General features: G+C 36.1%; 1 protein-coding gene across 3 annotated transcripts; it reads right to left on the reverse strand.

Moving 5' to 3' along the window:
* Window positions 1–1,024: 1,024 nt before the first annotated feature.
* On the reverse strand, window positions 1,025–17,957 carry parvb (parvin, beta). 3 transcript variants are annotated; one of them, XM_089127726.1, is made up of 13 exons: window positions 17,805–17,957; window positions 8,914–9,003; window positions 6,712–6,782; window positions 5,461–5,563; window positions 5,200–5,340; window positions 4,827–4,942; window positions 4,066–4,127; window positions 3,929–3,948; window positions 3,585–3,646; window positions 3,431–3,499; window positions 3,261–3,362; window positions 1,669–1,741; window positions 1,025–1,425 (listed from the first exon to the last, which is right to left on the reverse strand). In XM_089127726.1, the coding sequence occupies exons 1-13, from the start codon at window positions 17,914–17,916 to the stop codon at window positions 1,349–1,351; spliced, it is 1,098 nt and encodes a 365-aa protein (XP_088983852.1). In that variant the 5' UTR covers window positions 17,917–17,957; the 3' UTR covers window positions 1,025–1,348. The 3 variants fall into 3 exon arrangements, with proteins under 3 accessions (XP_088983852.1, XP_088983851.1, XP_088983850.1); XM_089127725.1 differs by lacking the exon at window positions 17,805–17,957 and adding an exon at window positions 14,662–14,747; XM_089127724.1 differs by lacking the exon at window positions 17,805–17,957 and adding an exon at window positions 11,652–11,733.
* Between the last annotated feature and the right edge of the window lie 491 nt (window positions 17,958–18,448).

An 18,448-nucleotide genomic window follows, 5' to 3' on the forward strand; every position in this document is an offset into this window, starting at 1 on the left:
AGATATAAACTCGCAATTGCGAGTTATCAGGCCAATTCTAAGAAAAAAAAACTTTTTCCCCTCAGAATAGTTTATATCTCAAAATTCTGCATTTACAACACGCAATTATGGCTTTATCAATCAACTCTGACTTTATATCACGCAATTCTGAGTTTATATCAATCAATTCTGACATTATATCTCTCAATTTTGACTTTATAACACACAATTCTAAGAAAAAAAGTCAGAATTGTGAGATAAAAAGTCGCTATTACCTTTTTTATTTTTCATTCTGAAACAAGCTTGCGTACTTAACATTTTGTCAGAACCTCTAGTAAATTACACATTTTGTCTAGTTGTCTATTCGGAATTGTGGGAGAATCATAAACTATTTTTGTGGTTTTTAATAGAAATTGTGAAAAAGTTGACAAAAATTAAAAACTCCAATACTCTATTAGAATAACTCCATAAAAAGACATAATAAATCAATGTCGCAAACACAAACAAATCACACATCGAACTTTAATACGTATTATCACATCTGAATCTACATTTGAATTTGAATTTATTTTTACAACTGTTAATAAAATATGTTCTATATAGAATGAGTTTGTATAGATTAACTACATCCACCATGTTGTCATCACGTGACCTATCAGCATCAGTTTTTTTGGCAGTTTTTGAATTCAAGTCAAAAACTGAGTTCGGATACAGCGCAAGTATGAGCAAAAGTAATAATGATGCGGCAGGAGGGCGGGGCAACCTTGACAAAATTCTCACCTGACATTTTGTCTTGTTTGAGGGGTCGTTTCACTCGGATATATATCACAATAGGGAAGAAAAGACTATCGCAACTTGTTTCATGCCGAATTCAAGCCTGGGACAAGGTGAAATATTTAGGCTACCAAGGATTTTAAGCATGAATAATTCCATCTATGAAGACGTGATACGCAACTGCTTATTTTGATTAATAAAAAAAACTATTGGTCGCTCAATCATTTTTGGGACCAGAATTCAAATTCACAAATGAATTCATTCCAGCATGTAGAAAGCACTTGTTTATTTGAAATAATTACAGCATTTCTACTAAAATAAAATACACAGTGCATGTTTATGAATCATTCCAGGACAAACAGTCGTTCCGTGTGTAGGGCGTAAAGCAGTGACAGGCCTTGATTACGTGAGTCAAAATCAAATATTTTAATGAGCTGCTACACTGACGGATCATTAAGGCTGAATACATTCGATTCTGGGCATAAATAAGCTAAATTATACAAAATATTTCATTCTTACGTACAAAAGAAACAAGGGATGTGTGTACATGGCATCAGTGAGCTACGACGCAAGCTCCCTCTGATCTCTTCAAGTGTTACTCTGAGTTTTTGTAGTTGGTGAAAAGGTTGTATAGCACCCTGAGAGTTGACTTCAGATTCAAGTTCACCACATCTGCAGGACACAAACAACAGAATCGCTGGTAAATAGACAGAGGCTTGAATATGTTCAGTGTGTAAGAACAGAAAGGAAAGGGCAGGTACAGTGTGCTGCATCTATTGAGGAACAGCTCCATCTAGTGGATAATCTGGCTAACACCATGAACAGGTTCAGACAACCTAGTCTGTTATGATATCTGAAGGTTGTGTTGTGTATATAATGCTGATATAACATTGCTGGCCATAATTTTTCTGGTACCTTCTGGTCTAGCTTTGGGTTTCTGTAATCCACCATCCTGCATGAGCTCAAAAGCAAATGCGACATTATGCACCTACAAGACACAAAAACACTAACAGTTTTTTTCCATGACTAGTAATGTTACAAACCAGTTTTGAATGCTAGAAATAGAAATGCAAATAGAAATTTGTCAGTTTAATGCTATAAGAATTCCCGAACCATCATATAATCAGACTTTAGAAGTCTACGTGAAACCATATCAGACCCGATCAGACTTCATGAGACTCAACAACACCACATCAAACCATATCAAGACCCAATCAGACTTCATCAATACTATTCATGGTTTGATGTGGTCTGACGTGGACTCGTTGAGTCTGATATGGTTTGATGTGGACTCGTTAAGTCTAACATTGTCTGATATGGTTTGATGTGGTCTGATGTGGACTTGTTGAGTCTGATAAGGTGTGATGTTGTCTAATGTGGACTCGTTGAGTCTGATATGGTGTGATGTGGACTCGTTGAGTCTGATATTGTCTGATATGGTTTGATGTGGTCTGATGTGGACTCATTGAGTCTGATATGGTGTGATGTGGTCTGATGTGGATTTGTTGAGTCTGATATATTATGTGATGTGGTCTGATGTGGACTCTTAGAGTCTGATATGGTTTGATGTGGTCTGATGTGGACTTGTTGACTCTAATATGGTGTGATGTGGTCTGATGTGGACTTGTTGAGTCTGATATTGTCTGATATAGTGTGATGTGGTCTGATGTGGACTCATTGAGTCTGATATTGTCTGATATGGTGTGATGTGGTCTGATGTGAACTCGTTGAGTCTGATATGGTGTGATGTGGTCTGATGTGGACTTGTTGAGTCTGATATTGTCTGATATGGTTTGATGTGGTCTGATATTGTCTGATATGATGTGGTCTGATGTTGACTCATTGAGTCTGATATGGTGTGATGTGGTCTGATGTGGACTCGTTGAGTCTGATATGGTGTGATGTGGACTCGTTGAGTCTAATATTGTCTGATATGGTTTGAAGTGGTCTGATATTGTCTAATATGATGTGGTCTGATGTGGACTCGTTGAGTCTAATATGGTGTGATGTGGTCTGATGTGGACTCGTTGAGTCTGATATTGTTTGCTCTTAAGACCTGATAAGGTTTGCTGTTGACTTGTTTTAGTCTCATGTGATTAGTATGGTGAGGTTTTAGTCTGATGTGGATTCATAAAGTCTAACATGGTCTGATGCATGGTCTGATGGTATATAATAACAAATCATCAAACTACATCAGATCCCACCAGACTTCATGAGTCTACATCAGACCACATGAGACTTAACAACTCCACATCAAAGGATATCAAGACTCAATCAGACTTCATTAATACTATTCATGGTTTGATGTGGTCTGACGTGGATTCATGAAGTCTGACAGGTCTGATGCAGTTTAATTAGATATTTAAAAACGAATCAGCCCTCATCGAACCGCATTTCAGTCTAATCGAGCACCATAAGACTTCAGATCAAAGTCAGACCGCAACAGATCAAATCAGACCGCATCAGACCTCACCAGTCCACATTAGACTGTCCTACATCACACTTACCTTCTGTTCGAAGCTTTCTGGCGTGAGGTAGAAGTTGTACAGTGGCACAAAGTAATTCTCCAACAGTCCCATCAGCAACACCAGATAGACACCATCTGCAAACTTCACACACAAGAGGTTTAGAGAAGGTTTTGATTCGTATGAGAGTTATTAACAGGTGATGTTCATACCTGTGATTCCAGCTCTGTCACCTCCAGGTTCAGTTTGTTCAAGTGTTTATTCACAAATGTGATCAGCGACTGAGAAAACAAACATTGAAGGTTCATTTTGGATAATCAGCACCATCACACAGAACTTCCTGTCCCATCCAGAATGGCTTCTTACAGTTTTCACTACGTTCAGTTTGTCAGGTGCGTGATCCAACAAGGTGTCGAAAGCATCCCGTTCTGCAAATGACAAAACAAAGAAACTGTTTGGGACTAATAAAAATAGAAAACAGACAAACCATCAAAATCCAGAAAACCAGTTCCTAGTTTTTACCTCAGGTCAGGTACATGTGTACATTTAACTGGTCTCGATGGTTTATTTTTAATCTGTAAGACCACCATGGTCAAGCCAATTAGAGCTAGATTAGAGCACTGTGAACTAGTTATCATGTGCCAAAAAACCTTGGATTTTCCAGCAGGATATTGATCCTTAAGAACATGAAAATGTGTGAAAATGCCCACCTGACTTTCCGATCATCATTCTGTTGGAAACAGTGAACAGAAAGTCTGCATCAGATCACACACTTAAATAAAAAAGTTTTTTTTTTTTATGTTATAACCATCTTTCATCACTAGATGGCCACATTGAAGCTGCTTACTCTGTTGTGGTACTTGTGAGTTGTTTGGTCACATGAGCAGTCTGCAGGATTCCCTCTTTTTTCTGAAACAAAAACAAAATTAAAGGAGTAGTTCACTTTTAAAAGAACTTTTGCTAATAATTTACTCACCCCCATGTCATCCAAGATGTCCATGTCTTTCTTTCTTCAGTTAAAAACGAAATTTAAGTTTTTTTATGTGGACTTCATTGGGAACCAAACAGTTCAAGGTCCAAATGAGAGTTTCAGTGCAGCTTCAAAGGGCTTTAAACGACTCCAGACGATGAATAACGGTCTTATCTAGAACCCTTCAAGTCATGACTCGAAAAAAGATTTGTTCATTTTGATGAACAAGTTTGAACATGAGGGTCACGAACGCTCATCACAGAACAGAGCAAGGCGAGCATTTGTGCTTATAAAACTTAAACTTTTTTATTTATTTTTTAAATGACAGATCGTTTCGCTTGATAAGACCCTCATTTATCGTCTGGTGTCGTTTAAAGCCATTTGAAGCTGCACTGAAACTCTCATTTGGACTTTGAACTGTTTGGTTCCCATTGAAGTCCATTATGGAGAAAATCCTGGAATGTTTTCATCAAAAACCTTAATTTCTTTTCGACTGAAGAAAGAAAGACATGAACATCTTGGGTGACATTGGGGTGAGTAAATTATCAGCAAAAGTTTTTTTTTTTAAAAGTGAACAACTCCTTTAAGGAGGCATTTGATATAACGTTCAGTTTCACACTTTAATGAGGTCCCCGTACCTTGACCACGATCACCTGGACGGACACGTGCTCAGGTAAGCGGATGGGAGCTGCATAGTACATGGCGAGTGCCAGCAACAGGTACACGATGGACACCAGGCTCTTAGAGTGGATGGCTGAGGAAGAGACAGACATAATAAACCACACATTTCTTTATTTTTGATCATGTTTTAAAAGATTACCAAAATTGACTTTATTTACTTTCTCTTGCACAATTAATCAATGCTTAAAGGCAATTTGAACCAGAAAGGGTGGGATCGTATGCTTTAGCTAGCTCGCTATTGCTAGCCTCTCTGAAAGTTGCCTACCCTACCTTTTATTTATTTATTTATAGGTTAACTGTAAAAATGTGCGTCTTAGTTTCAGCGCTCACCGTCGACACTCCACTCCGTGTGCCACTCCAGCGGTCTGAGGACTCCATTAACAGCTTCCAGAACCGTCTGCAGTTTCTGCTTCTGCCCGATCTCCGACTGCGTCACCTCCGCCACATTCAGCTTATAACCCGACAGCTTCTCTGAAGGAGGTCACACGCACAGAACCTCCTCATTAGCACCACATTTCCAACGTTTGGTACCATAACAAAGGTGCAAAAAAGAAGAGAATCCTAAATATAAAGTTCTTGTCTTTGTCCTACCAAAAAGTTTCTGCAGCACCTGTCCATCATACAGATCTTCTTCAAGGTCTTTTACGATGATTCGGTCCTCCTCCAGTTCACTGTTGATCCAGTCAATGAGAACCTGAGAGGAAGAGTTTATAAAAAGGTCAGTGAGTAGAATGGTAATTATGCTAAATGGGCGTGGCTTAGAAACTGTGTCATATGACGTCAATGGTGGGGAAAGAGTTAATTAACTACATGTGCTAACTATAAGGATAGGGTTAAGATTAATGATGCTAATTATCATTAACTAAATAATGCCTTGACAACTACCTAAATATGGGTTTCAGTTTATTTTAAGGTGTACTTGTTACAGTTATATTTAAAGGTGCTCTAAGCGAGGTCGAGTGACGTGACTTCTTGTTGACGTTTCAAGTATTTTTAAACTAAACGGAGGCTAGATAGACCCTACCTCCTCCTCATCTGCGCACTGACCCCCCAAACCCCACCCCCAGGGCCTTCTTGTCAGTTATTGGCTGGAACAGTTTGTTATGTTTCATGGAGCGGGTTGCCGCAGTTTGTTTTTGTTGTCATTTGTGGAGCCTGGGTTGTCTGCATAGACCGCGTTTTTTTACAGTGTGTTTAGGGGATAGGCAGCTAGCAGATAGTGGGGAGATGTTTGCTGCATGTGACAAAAAATGTTTGGGCCTAAAAAACATTTGACATCGCTTAGAGCACCTTTAATTAATGTACTTACGGGTTAGGATTAGTTTTGGTTTAGTAGCATGTAATTGTGCATAATTTATAGTAGACTACATGTAACATGCAAGACGCAGTAAAATAAACAAAGACATTGTACAATAACAGGGACAATGTACAAAAAAGTGTTACCAATATATGTTTAAGTTTAAGTACTAAACTGACCAAAACTAAAAACTATAAAAAAATAAATTGAAGCTATACATAAATATTTAATAAAAAAAGAAAAATGCTATTAAAGCAAAAAATAAAATTACTAAAAATTAAAAAAATTACAAATAAAATTTTAATCATTATAATTATAGTTAATTTTTAAATTATTTTAATTGTAGTATTAAAAATACTATAATATTATGTAAATAATGTTAAAATAACACTGGTTTGAGGGGTTTGAGGTAATAGCTAAAACTGTAGAGGGCGCTGCATGCTCTCCAAACAGACTTAGGTCATCTCCATCTACCATTTCTGGGAGTTTTTCACATCATCTATTCAGAGATGTTTATGTAAACAGACAGAACATGTGTTTTCTACCTTCTGTAGGTCTTTGAAATTGAGGTCTTCTCTGGATGTAGGGTCTAGAATGGTCCTCTCTGCATTTTCCTCTGCAAAAAAAATCACAGATGAAAGAATAAACTCTTCAACACAGTGTTTAACAGAAAATTCAGCTGGATTGTCCTCTAGAACGGTCCTGGGTGTGGGGGAACTTCTCCAACTGTGTGACTCAGAGTGAGCAAGAGTCATGGAGGAAACGAGAAGTGTCCTCCACACCCAACACCACCGCAAAATTAGACTTTAGGAGTTCAACTTCTTAGTAATGCATTTCTCAAGGACCAGTTTCATGAACTGATCTATATAGACCTTATGTAGCCCCGCCCCTTTTCAGCGCTGCTGACTTCAGGTCTTTATTTTCACAGCGATCTTGCGTAGGTATGAATGAACTGCTCGTAAAAAATTTCCCGGTCAACATTTGTTAAGACATCTACTTTACAATGCTCATGATAACTTTTGTTAACTCTACAATAAGTAAATCCACTTCACCAGCTAATTACTCATCGACAGCGATGCCATAGTAATATACAGAGCGACCGCAAAAACGGAAGTTCAAAGACAATATAATAAAGATGATGGAGCCCACGTTTCTCTGGTGCATAATGTCTATAGAACGACATTATATAGATCAGTGGTTTCATCTAATATGTTTTCTCTTGAAATTCTTAAATAGCGCTGTATTTATTTACCTTTAAATAGGCAAATGGGTTTTTAAATAAAACAGTAAATATTGCTGCAGCAATGACGTATTTTTTTAAAGGTCAAAACTTTAGCACTTCTGCTTCCATCATCCTGATGTCATGGTGTCATGGTTTTTTTCTGTGTATGACTTAAAATACATCAATAATACCACAATTGTGATTTTTTTTTCCTTGTCTTTAAAAATGTGCTTGCTAACAAGTGGCTAAAAAGGGACTACAGAAGTTGTCGTAAATAAACGTCATAAATATATTAATAATTCTAGAGCCTACACTTAAATAGGGCATTATTCGAGGGAACAGCCATTTATAGTGGTGTCCGAAACCATAGTGGACATTATCAATCCCATAATGCACCACAATAATGAGTGTACAATTATGTATGCTCAACCACAAGACATATAAAATATATATTTTATGTATATACGCTCAACGGCTTGAAAATACCCATAATGCAGATGAAAAAAAGCTAAATTCAGGTTGTGTCTGAAAACGGCGGACACTCATTCGATTGAAAACGAGATCAGAAGATGACGTCGCATCTGGTCCGTTTTCCAAACCAATATCATACGGGTGTAAATGCCTTCTTAATTGATTATTAAAATTTTTAATTCAAGTTTATACATGCTAAAGAGAAAGTTCAAGATTAATGTTTTCATCACTACTGGAGCTGCCAGTTTGCTAAAGCCTCAAATGATTATTAAACAGCAGAAACTATTCAAAAGCCTTCCGACGCACTCAGTGCCTGAATTCACTCACTCGTTTTCAATTGAATGAGTGTCCGCCGTTTTCGGACACAGCCTTAATTTAGCTTTTTATTTCAGCTGATTGTATTTATTCATTAAACTTGTGTTAAATCCTAAAGATTACTATCAAAACACAAATCCAAAAGCCAACGGAAAGGTCCTATAGGGTTTTTGTCGGGGAATCACTCACGACCACACAACCTCTAGTGGACGAAAGAGACGTTACGTTGTATGGCAAGCCGTTTTAACATTTAATCATTTTAACCTACTAGTCTCTATTTTCATCTAATGAAAATATTTAATTAGATGAAAATATTTAATCTATCTAATGAATAAGTACTAGTATCTATTTATTAGACACTAGTAACTAATGAATAAGTACTAATAGCTAATGAAAAAAGTATTAGTACTTAATAAAATAGATACTAGTATCTAAAAAATATGTACTAGTAGCATGAAAATAGAGACTAGTAGGTTAAAATTATTAAATGTTAAAGCGGCTTGCCATATACGTTGTGTTTAATGGATGAAAGGAGCGAGGGGTTACCGAGAAGGACCTTACTGCAGAACACGAAATCCAGGGGTAGGACTCCCACCTTACATGTATAACCTAAACCTACACATCTCCGCCCCCTGATCCCTAACCCCACCCCTAATCCTATCCATCTCCACCCCTTAGATCTGGATCCAACTCCACCCCCTGGATCTTGTGTCCTGCAATGAGGTGCTACTGGGGTTACCTAGCAGTGTGTCCTCGGGTAGCAGCTCCGGGCCGCCGGGCAGGAGGGGGGCGTTGATGGCGTTCTTGCCCTCTTCCTGAAGGTCACTCACTAAAGACACAAAAAAAAAGAAGAATAAAGTGTCATAAGCACCATATTTTCTGGGATATGTACCATGGTAATACTATAGAGGTACCTTGGAGTATCATGTAAACAACATAGTATATAAATATAGTAATAATATGAAAAATATCAAGCAAGGTACCGTGGTACAGTAAGGGTTTGTACTTTGTACAGTTTCAAGGAAATATATGTGACGGGCAAAACGGCTAACGTCACGTACAGTAAATCATTGCCATGTCAATTAACTGATTAGTGTGCAGTAATTAATCAGCGGATTCATGAGAGACTCGTTCTCTTCCTCCTTCAGGTAATTACAGTACATTTATTCAATTGAGCTGTAACTTGACATGATCTTATATAGTAAACATCTTTAGTTGAGTGTACTTCCTTGACAACAGAAACATTCATCAGGGTCATTTCCAAATATATCTGACGACTTCAGAAGACGTTCCTCCTGTGTCGAACCACACACACACGCTACTGTTCAAACATTTAGAGGCAAGAGCTGATTTTTACAGAAATTAATGGTTTTATTCAACACGGATGCATCAAATGGATCAAACGTGACTATAAAGACATTTATTATGTTACTAAAAATTATATTTCAAATAAATTATGTTTTTTTTTTTTACTTTCTATTCATCAAAAAATCCTGGAAAAAAAATCCACAAAAATATGAAGCAACACAACTGAGCATCTAATCATCATATTTGATAATTTACTCCATATATGAATAAATTACATTTTAAAATAGACTGATTGTGATAGTAAAATTGTTTGCAAGAAAGATAGATGTACATCGCTATAATAATAATATAATAATATTATTAATATAATAATAATAATATATTATGTTAGGCTGCTTGTTTTTACTGCTAGTTAAAAAAAATTAGAGGCTCTTAAAAGTGTTAAAAATAAAACTTATTTTTTCTTTTGACATGGTAAATCAGGATAGAAAGACACACTCAAATCACATCGTTCCTGTGAGAATACCATTGGGAAAGAGTAATTATAGTATCATTGATATTATAGAATTGATTATATTTGATTTATGTTTTATTATATATTTTATTATATTATATATATTGGGTTTATATTTTCTGTTTTCATTTTTAATTTAGCTTACTTTTTTGGTAAATTTGTTGTGTTTTTATCATTTGTAATAGGAATTGTTTTATGTCAATATGGATTTTATTTTTATAGTTTTGGTTTATTTAAAATAGAAATAAATTAGAAATGTTGCCTTGGTGACTAGCTGAAAAAATCTTTCTTTTTTTTCATATTTTAATTCTCAGTAATTTTATCAGCAGTAGTTGGCGATCACTTTGTAAAGAAACACACACACCTATAGAGTGAACATAATATGCATGCACGTGTAACCGTTTTCATAAAAACTCACGTTTTTGTAGTTCACACAGAGACAATAAGGGTATCATTTTCTCAAACCAAATACAGTTTACAATTCCCAGCCCCCTAAATGACGTTGTCGTGCAAATGAACAGCCAAAAACGCATCTAAAGTTTTCTGTTTTTAGCTAAAGTGTCAAGTAAACAGCCCAAGAGAGGCAAACGCATCAACCGTTCATGTTCTCAGCCCTCATGCTAGCGAACACACACACACACATAAACATCTGAAGTCCACAGGGACAGGTCTTCATCTTCAGAGAGCACTGCATGATCTCGCGCGCAATCTGCATTTCCTGCAAGATTATCCCAGCATTACAGCTCTGTCCATGTTTCACACACACTGACACTTCAAACCCTCTAGGAGAAGATAAATGCTGTTTATAATCATAAATGATCATTTTCTATATTAAATATACCTACTATACCATAATAATTATATATTAAACTATAAAAAATCAATTAAAGCAATATAGAAATTTTAATAAAAAAGAATATACATATATATTTAGTGCTCAATATGTACAAATACATGTATGTATTTCTGTTATTTTTTAATATTTTTGTATTTATAAAATACATAAAAGTAATGTTAACACATCTTTTGTATTCAGATATATTAAATTACTGCAGTGCAGATTTTAGGGTTACAATAAAATAGTGATGTACTAATTGCTCATTTCAATGAACAAGTACTATCAACTCTATTATAATACATAAAATAGATACTATACTATATTACAGCAATGTTTCATTGCTTGTTTGCAAAAGCATAAATATTCAGAAATAGTTTTATTTTAAATGTCATCTATATAATGTAAATCTAAAGTGTTGATGTGAACACAAATTTAAAATAGTTTAATCAAAATGTATTAAATCACTGCACCGCCTTTTTTTTTAAAACAACACCACAGTATAGCCATAATAACCATAGCAAACAAATACACTGTAGAAATTTTTCTATGAACACTTAAATAGCATAATAATATAGACTATTTAATGAATACAACAAATTATAGTGTGATTGCAAAAGCATTTGTATTCATAAATAAATACATTACATTTAATATCAAATATTTATAATGTAAATCCAATGAGATAATGTTAAAACAAAAATGTAATTGATTTAATTAGATATATGAAACTGCTGCACAATAATATAATAGCCAGTGAACACACACACACACACACACACACACACACACACACACACACCTGCTATCTAAAGTCTACCTTGCTTTCTTCTCTTCGTTCCACAGAGTAGACCAGCCATGTCCCGTTAAACAGTCCCGCTGATGTCGCTGCACTGAGCGTGTGTGTGTGTGTGTGTGTGTGTGTGTGTGGGAGGCCGCCAGTGTGGCTACAGCAGTCGTGCTCGCGTCATCACGTGTTATTTCTGTCCCTCTGAAACCCCCACACTCACTGCTCCCGTTTCAATGAGAAGGACAGGCTGCTTACTACACACTAATAAGGGGACGACCACAACAACACTTGCTGGAGAGATCATACACCTCGGATTACACCTCGTACATTTGCCTTGATTCATTCGTTCATTTTTGTTCATTTTCAACACAATACATCTTTTATTAAAAATGCAATTAATTCTAGTCTAGTCTAATTCTAATGGATTCGATATTCAAGTTTTTTTCCAACATATGAAATCAATCTTCATACGTCTTTGAAGATTTCCAGATCTTAGATGTTTGTGGCCTAATTAATTCAATTTTATTCTATTCTATTCTATTCTATTCTATAATAATGGATTAGATATTCAAGTTTTGCAGCAACACGAGAAATCTTTATGGACCTTCAAAGATTTCCACACCTTGGATGTGTGCTGTTTAATTAATTCTACTCTATTCCATTCAATTCTATTCTATATGAATTAGATATTCAAGCTTTTCTGCAACACATAAAATAAATCTTCATGGATAGATTTCCAGATCTTAGATATTTATTGTCTAATTAATCTTATTTTGTTTTGTTCTATTCTATTCTATTCTATAATAATGGATTAGATATTCAAGTTTTTCAGCAACACGAGAAATCTTTATGGACCTTCAAAGATTTCCACACCTTGGATGTGTGTTGTTTAATTAATTCTACTCTATTCCATTCAATTCTATTCTACTATGAATTAGATATTCAAGCTTTTCTGCAACACATAAAATAAATCTTCATGGATAGATTTCCAGATCTTAGATATTTATTGTCTAATTAATCTTATTTTGTTTTATTGTATTCTATTGTATTCTACTGTATTCTATTCTATTCTATAACTGATTATATATTCAAGTTTTTTTCTGTAATACATGAAATCTTAAAAGATCGTTGAAGATTTCCAGATTTTAGATGTGTTATTTAATTAATTTTATTCTACTCTATATTGGTTTAGATATTGAAATTTTGTCTGCAATATATGAAATCTACATGAATCTTTGAAGATTTCCAGACGTTAGATGTGTTCTATTCTTTTCTATTGGACATTCAAGCTTTTCTGCAATACATGAAATCTTCATGGATCTTAGATGTCCATATCTTGTATATGTGTTGTCTAAATTCTATTCTATTCTATTATATTATATTCTATTCTATTCTACAATGGATTAGATATTTATGTTCATTAAAATATTTAGATCTTTGATTTGTCTTGTATATTAAATTTATCGGCGGTTTGCAATTAAATATTGAATCTGATGAACGAGACCATTCATTTATTTTTATTTTTATTTATTTTCAGGAAAGCTCATTCTCATGCTCAAATCAATTAGTAAAAAGCTGCACATCAGCGACTGCAATAACAACAGACACAACACAACAAACACTTCCCTGAGAAATCAATACACACTGTGTGTGTGTGTGTGTGTGTGTGTGTGTGAGTGTGAGTTAGTGAGAGTGTGTGTGTGTGTGTGTGTGTGTGTGTGTGTGTGTGTGTGTGTGTGTGTGTGTGTGTGTGTGTGTGGTGCTTGTCAGCGGTGTGTATGACTGTAGCGCCTGGGGAAAGTTATTTATTACAAAGCCGACAAAAATAACAGTCGGGTCAGAGGAATGGAGCTGATGTTAATATAGCAGCACTTATTTGTGGGATCATCGGGATGCTAGAGAGGGAAAGGGAGCAACACAGTTCAGATGTCAGAGAAAATAAGATTGGGTCATGTCAGTCACACACACACGTCCTGCATCACACACGTCCACAGTAACTCCATACACACCATGATCTGCTGCTGAACTTCATATTTTCCAACCTCAAACCAATACTGTATCTGCAGAAGACAAAGCGCTTTCCTCCATATTCAGATTAGTGCTCAACAATATGTTTCTCAAAGGCTGATTCTAAACTAGTAACCCAAGCTTAAATATGAGGTTACGCCTTCCTTATATCCCATTAATAACTCTAAGAAGAACAACACAGCAGTGATACAGTATATTGATCAGTGCACACTAGAATCTGTTTTGTAGCTTCAACATATACTGACAACCGGCATTATAATGAAGGCGGTAAAAGAGGAAGTCACATGAAGACTCATGAATACGTTCAAGCTTTTCCACAGGCAGAAGTATCAGAAGTAAGAGTCATTCATGCATACACAAAACACCATCATAGTAGTAACACACACGACTCTTGAATAAAGCAATAAACATTCATTAAACAACAGAAGATGTAACATAAAACCCAAATGTACTTAACTGATAAAAAAATCTATAACGAAACATGATAAAATACCTTCAAAAATGTGAAGTGTAATGGGAATTCTGGGAATGTCAGTTTACAGTTATTATTTTTATTAATTTTTTTTTCACTGAAAACACTTTACAACATTTTACTGTTAGAATTACACTAATTTGTTAAAGCTTGTAATTTACTGTAATAAATGATTGTAGTATCACTCAGTTTCACTGGACCTTGTAAATAATCACACATTATAGCCTATAGTAATTGGCAAAATATGAAAAAAATTAACAATGAATATAAACAAATTGTGTAAAATAGTCTTATTTTTATATTAATATGAATTATATTATATTAATAACTCACACCGCTTCTCTTTGAAACCATGCTTAATTGGTTGAACTATTAAGTTTGATAAGACAATGTGTAAACAAACATAATGAAACAGTTAATAATAAAGTATATTGTCTTAAATATCAGATCATTATTTTAAAAAAATATCACAGCATAATAACTTGAACAGGAGATTTCTCAGAAAATGCATTAAGAGTTTCGAAGAAGAGTGACACTTACTGGAATCCATGTTCTTCAACGAGCCTCAGGATAATGAACAAAATGAAGGCAGCAACAGCCAGATCTGTCACTATCTCTCATACACACCAACACAACGTGTAACAGCCAGCTCAACATCCTGACACACAAACACTGTACACTTATACATATCAAAGGGTTTTCTGCAATCAGCTTCTGCACAGAAGGCATGGGAAATGTGTGGATCTGTTGTGCTGTCAATCATGACAACTACTTTACTGAACAAACAAAACCCCCTCTTTCTAACAAATGTCCTCTGGGTGGCGCTATAGACGTCATGCTTACTCATCTTCTCCACAAAAAACTATCACTGCTTGACCAAAGTCACTCATCTGTAAGACACTTGACCAGCATACACTCTAAAAAATGCTGCTGTTTTAACCCAATTTTGGGTCAAATATGGACAAACCTGAAATGTTGGGTTAAAAATGTAATGTAAAAATTTAACCCAACGGCTGGGTTAGTCCATATTTGACCCAAAGTTGGGTTAAAACAACCCAGCATTTTTTAGAGTGTACAATCCCATTTTCATTACATCAAAAATGTATGACTGAATTTTCTCCTAGTTTTCAAACTACATCCACCAATCAGCACAGGTCTGGCTACAGGCAGAACACGCTAACAAACAGCCAGAGCACCCTAACAACCACCCTAATCTCCCTAGTAATCAGCCAAAACGCCCGAACAACACCTTAACAACCAGCCATATATCCTAAAAAACATCCAGAACACCCAAACAACCGGACAAAACACCATAGCAATCAGCTAAAACGCCCTAGCAACATCTTAACAACCAGCCAGAAACCATAACAACCATCCAGAACACCTAAGAAACCAGCCAGAACACCCTAAAACAACCAGCTAGATCACCCTAGAAATCAGCCAAAACACCCAGCAACACCTTAACAACCAGCCATAAATCCTAAAAACCATCCAGAACGCCCAAACAACCGGACAAGACACCATAGCAATCAGCTAAAATGCCCTAGCAACATCTTAACAACCAGCCAGAAATCATAACAACCATCCAGAACACGCTAACAAACAGAACACCCTAAAACAACCAGATAGATCACCCTAGAAATCAGCCAAAACACCAAGCAACACCTTAACAACCAGCCATAAATCCTAAAAACCATCCAGAACGCCCAAACAACCGGACAAAACACCATAGCAATCAGCTAAAACGCCCTAGCAACATCTTAACAACCAGCCAGAAATCATAACAACCATCCAGAACACGCTAACAAACAGCCAGAACACCCTAAAACAACCAGATAGATCACCCTAGAAATCAGCCAAAACACCCAGCAACACCTTAACAACCAGCCATAAATCCTTAAAAACCATCCAGAACACCCAAACAACCGGACAAAACACCATAGCAATCAGCTAAAATGCTCTAGCAACATCTTAACAACCAGCCAGAAATCATAACAACCATCCAGAACACGCTAACAAACAGAACACCCTAAAACAACCAGCTAGATCACCCTAGAAATCAGCCACAACACCCAGCAACACCTTAACAACCAGCCATAAATCCTAAAAACCATCCAGAACACCCAAACAACCGGACAAAACACCATAGCAATCAGCTAAAACGCCCTAGCAACATCTTAACAACCAGCCAGAAATCATAACAACCATCCAGAACACGCTAACAAACAGCCAGAACACCCTAAACAACCAGCTAGATCACCCTAGTAATGAGCCAAAATGCCCTAGCAACACCTTAACAACCAGCCATAAATCCTTAAAAACCATCCAGAACACCCAAACAACCGGACAAAACACCATAGCAATCAGCTAAAATGCCCTAGCAACATCTTAACAACCAGCCAGAAATTATAACAACCATGCAGAACACCTAAGAAACCAGCCAGAACACCCTAAACAACCAGCTAGATCACCCTAGTAATGAGCCAAAATGCCCTAGCAACACCTTAACAACCAGCCAGAAATCATAACAACCATTCAAAACACCCTAACAGTCAGCAAAAAACCCTAGTAATCAGCCAAACCACATTCGCAACATCCTGACAACCATCCAGTACACCCAAACAACAAGCAAGAACAAGAACCATCCAGAACACCAAAACAACCAGCCAGAACACCTTGACAACAAGCCAGCACACCTTAGCAACACATTAACAACCAACCAGAAATCATAACAACCATCCAGAATACCCTAGCAATCAGCAAAAACAGCCTAGCAACCAGCCAAACCACATTAGCAACATCCTGACAACCATCCAAACAACTGGCTAGAACACCCTAGCAACACCCTGCCCCTAACAATCCTCCAAAACACCCTAGCAACCAGTCAGAAGACTGTCTCAACTACTTAGCAAGGCAGTCGCCTCAAACTTGAATACTCTTTTCAAACTTCCCAAAACGAAGCTCTAAACAAAGAGTCAGTAAAGAGCATTTTACACATTGTGTAACTCTTGTGTGACTGACTGAAGGTTAAAATAGTACAAAAACTATTTAAAACAGCTTTTGTCTCTGTCATTCCTGCCTTTGTGTCTCATTAAGGAACAAACAAACACACACACACTCACACTTTACTGTGCAGCTGCAGCTGTTCACACAAATGAAGCCTGGAAGGCTGAGTTTGATCTAAACTGTACAAAAATAACAAATCTAAAAAGCAACATAGATTTTTAACTCTTGAGAGTTTGAAAGGGAAATAATATAACCAACGAAATACAAAGCAACCTGTTTCACAGTTATCTGAATAACCTTGAGCTCCTGACCTGGCTATTTCTGTCCCAGACAACAACACAACATATCTGTGGATGAAGTTATGCTGATATACAAAGAGTAAATCGCATACATTTTTTATATCACTATTATACAATTACTTATAATAGTCCGGTAGAAATATCTATTATATAGGCCTTTTAATTCCATTAATTATTATTTAAATATATAAATATGCTATTTAAACAAAAATAAGTGGTTATATATCCAACAGTGAATCATTTTCATGAATCTATTATTGATCAAGAGCAGCACCATGGACAGAATAAAATCAATGACTGCATGATGTCATGTGCTCTTCTAATTACAGTATTTTCTCCTTTCTTTTGTTAACAGTAAAAATATCCTAAAAATATTACCTTCTTTCAGCTTCTTTTTGCGAGATAACGTTCCTCCCAGTTTTCCCAGCAGCGACTCATCCTTCTTCATCTTGCCCGGCTGGCCGGTCGCTCTCGTCGGATTGGCGGCCATCTGATCCTCGGCTTCTGTCACAGAACCGGAGAAGTGAGAAGAATGGAAATTGGCATTGTCTAGGGGCGGGGCGTAGTGGCTAAAATAATTATTTGACTATTTCAATGCTTTACCATGTGATTTTCAATTCAGTGGTTAGTAAAATCCCTCAGTGTCATTTTTCATGTCCAAAATATTATCTTGATTGTTGATAAAGATATGCGGTGATGTCACGTGGTACTTGTTACTCTTCTCATCGATGATCAAGACAGACATCAGTTTACACAATTTTTTTTTTAAATTGGTTTTATTTAGAATAATTGATTTGTCTGTTTGAGTTTATTGGATTTTTATACCGTAATAATTAATTTAGTCATTAATGCCTTAATTTCATTATTCATTTAGTCAGTTTGACAGGAATGAAAATAAGGCTGTCAGCAACAGAAATAGTGTTTTCAATAGATTTTACTACATGTCAGTTGTTTAGCTGGAAAAAAAAACATTAAAAAAACATTCAGTAGACAAACCCCACAAAACTGTTGTGGGTTTTAAA

This window comes from Pimephales promelas, chromosome 25 (assembly GCF_988280905.1).
Source record: "Pimephales promelas chromosome 25, fPimPro1.hap1.1, whole genome shotgun sequence".
Taxonomy (NCBI): domain Eukaryota; kingdom Metazoa; phylum Chordata; class Actinopteri; order Cypriniformes; family Leuciscidae; genus Pimephales; species Pimephales promelas.

Excerpts from the sequence above, each read along its gene's own strand:
- parvb (XM_089127726.1), bottom strand. The coding sequence starts at position 17,916 with ATGGCCGCCAATCCGACGAGAGCGACCGGCCAGCCGGGCAAGATGAAG. Across the intron at positions 5,341-5,460 it reads GGTGCTGCAGAAACTTTTTG|AGAAGCTGTCGGGTTATAAG; the intron begins GTAGGACAAAGA and ends GACCTCCTTCAG. Across the intron at positions 1,426-1,668 it reads ACCCAAAGCTAGACCAGAAG|ATGTGGTGAACTTGAATCTG; the intron begins GTACCAGAAAAA and ends TGTGTCCTGCAG.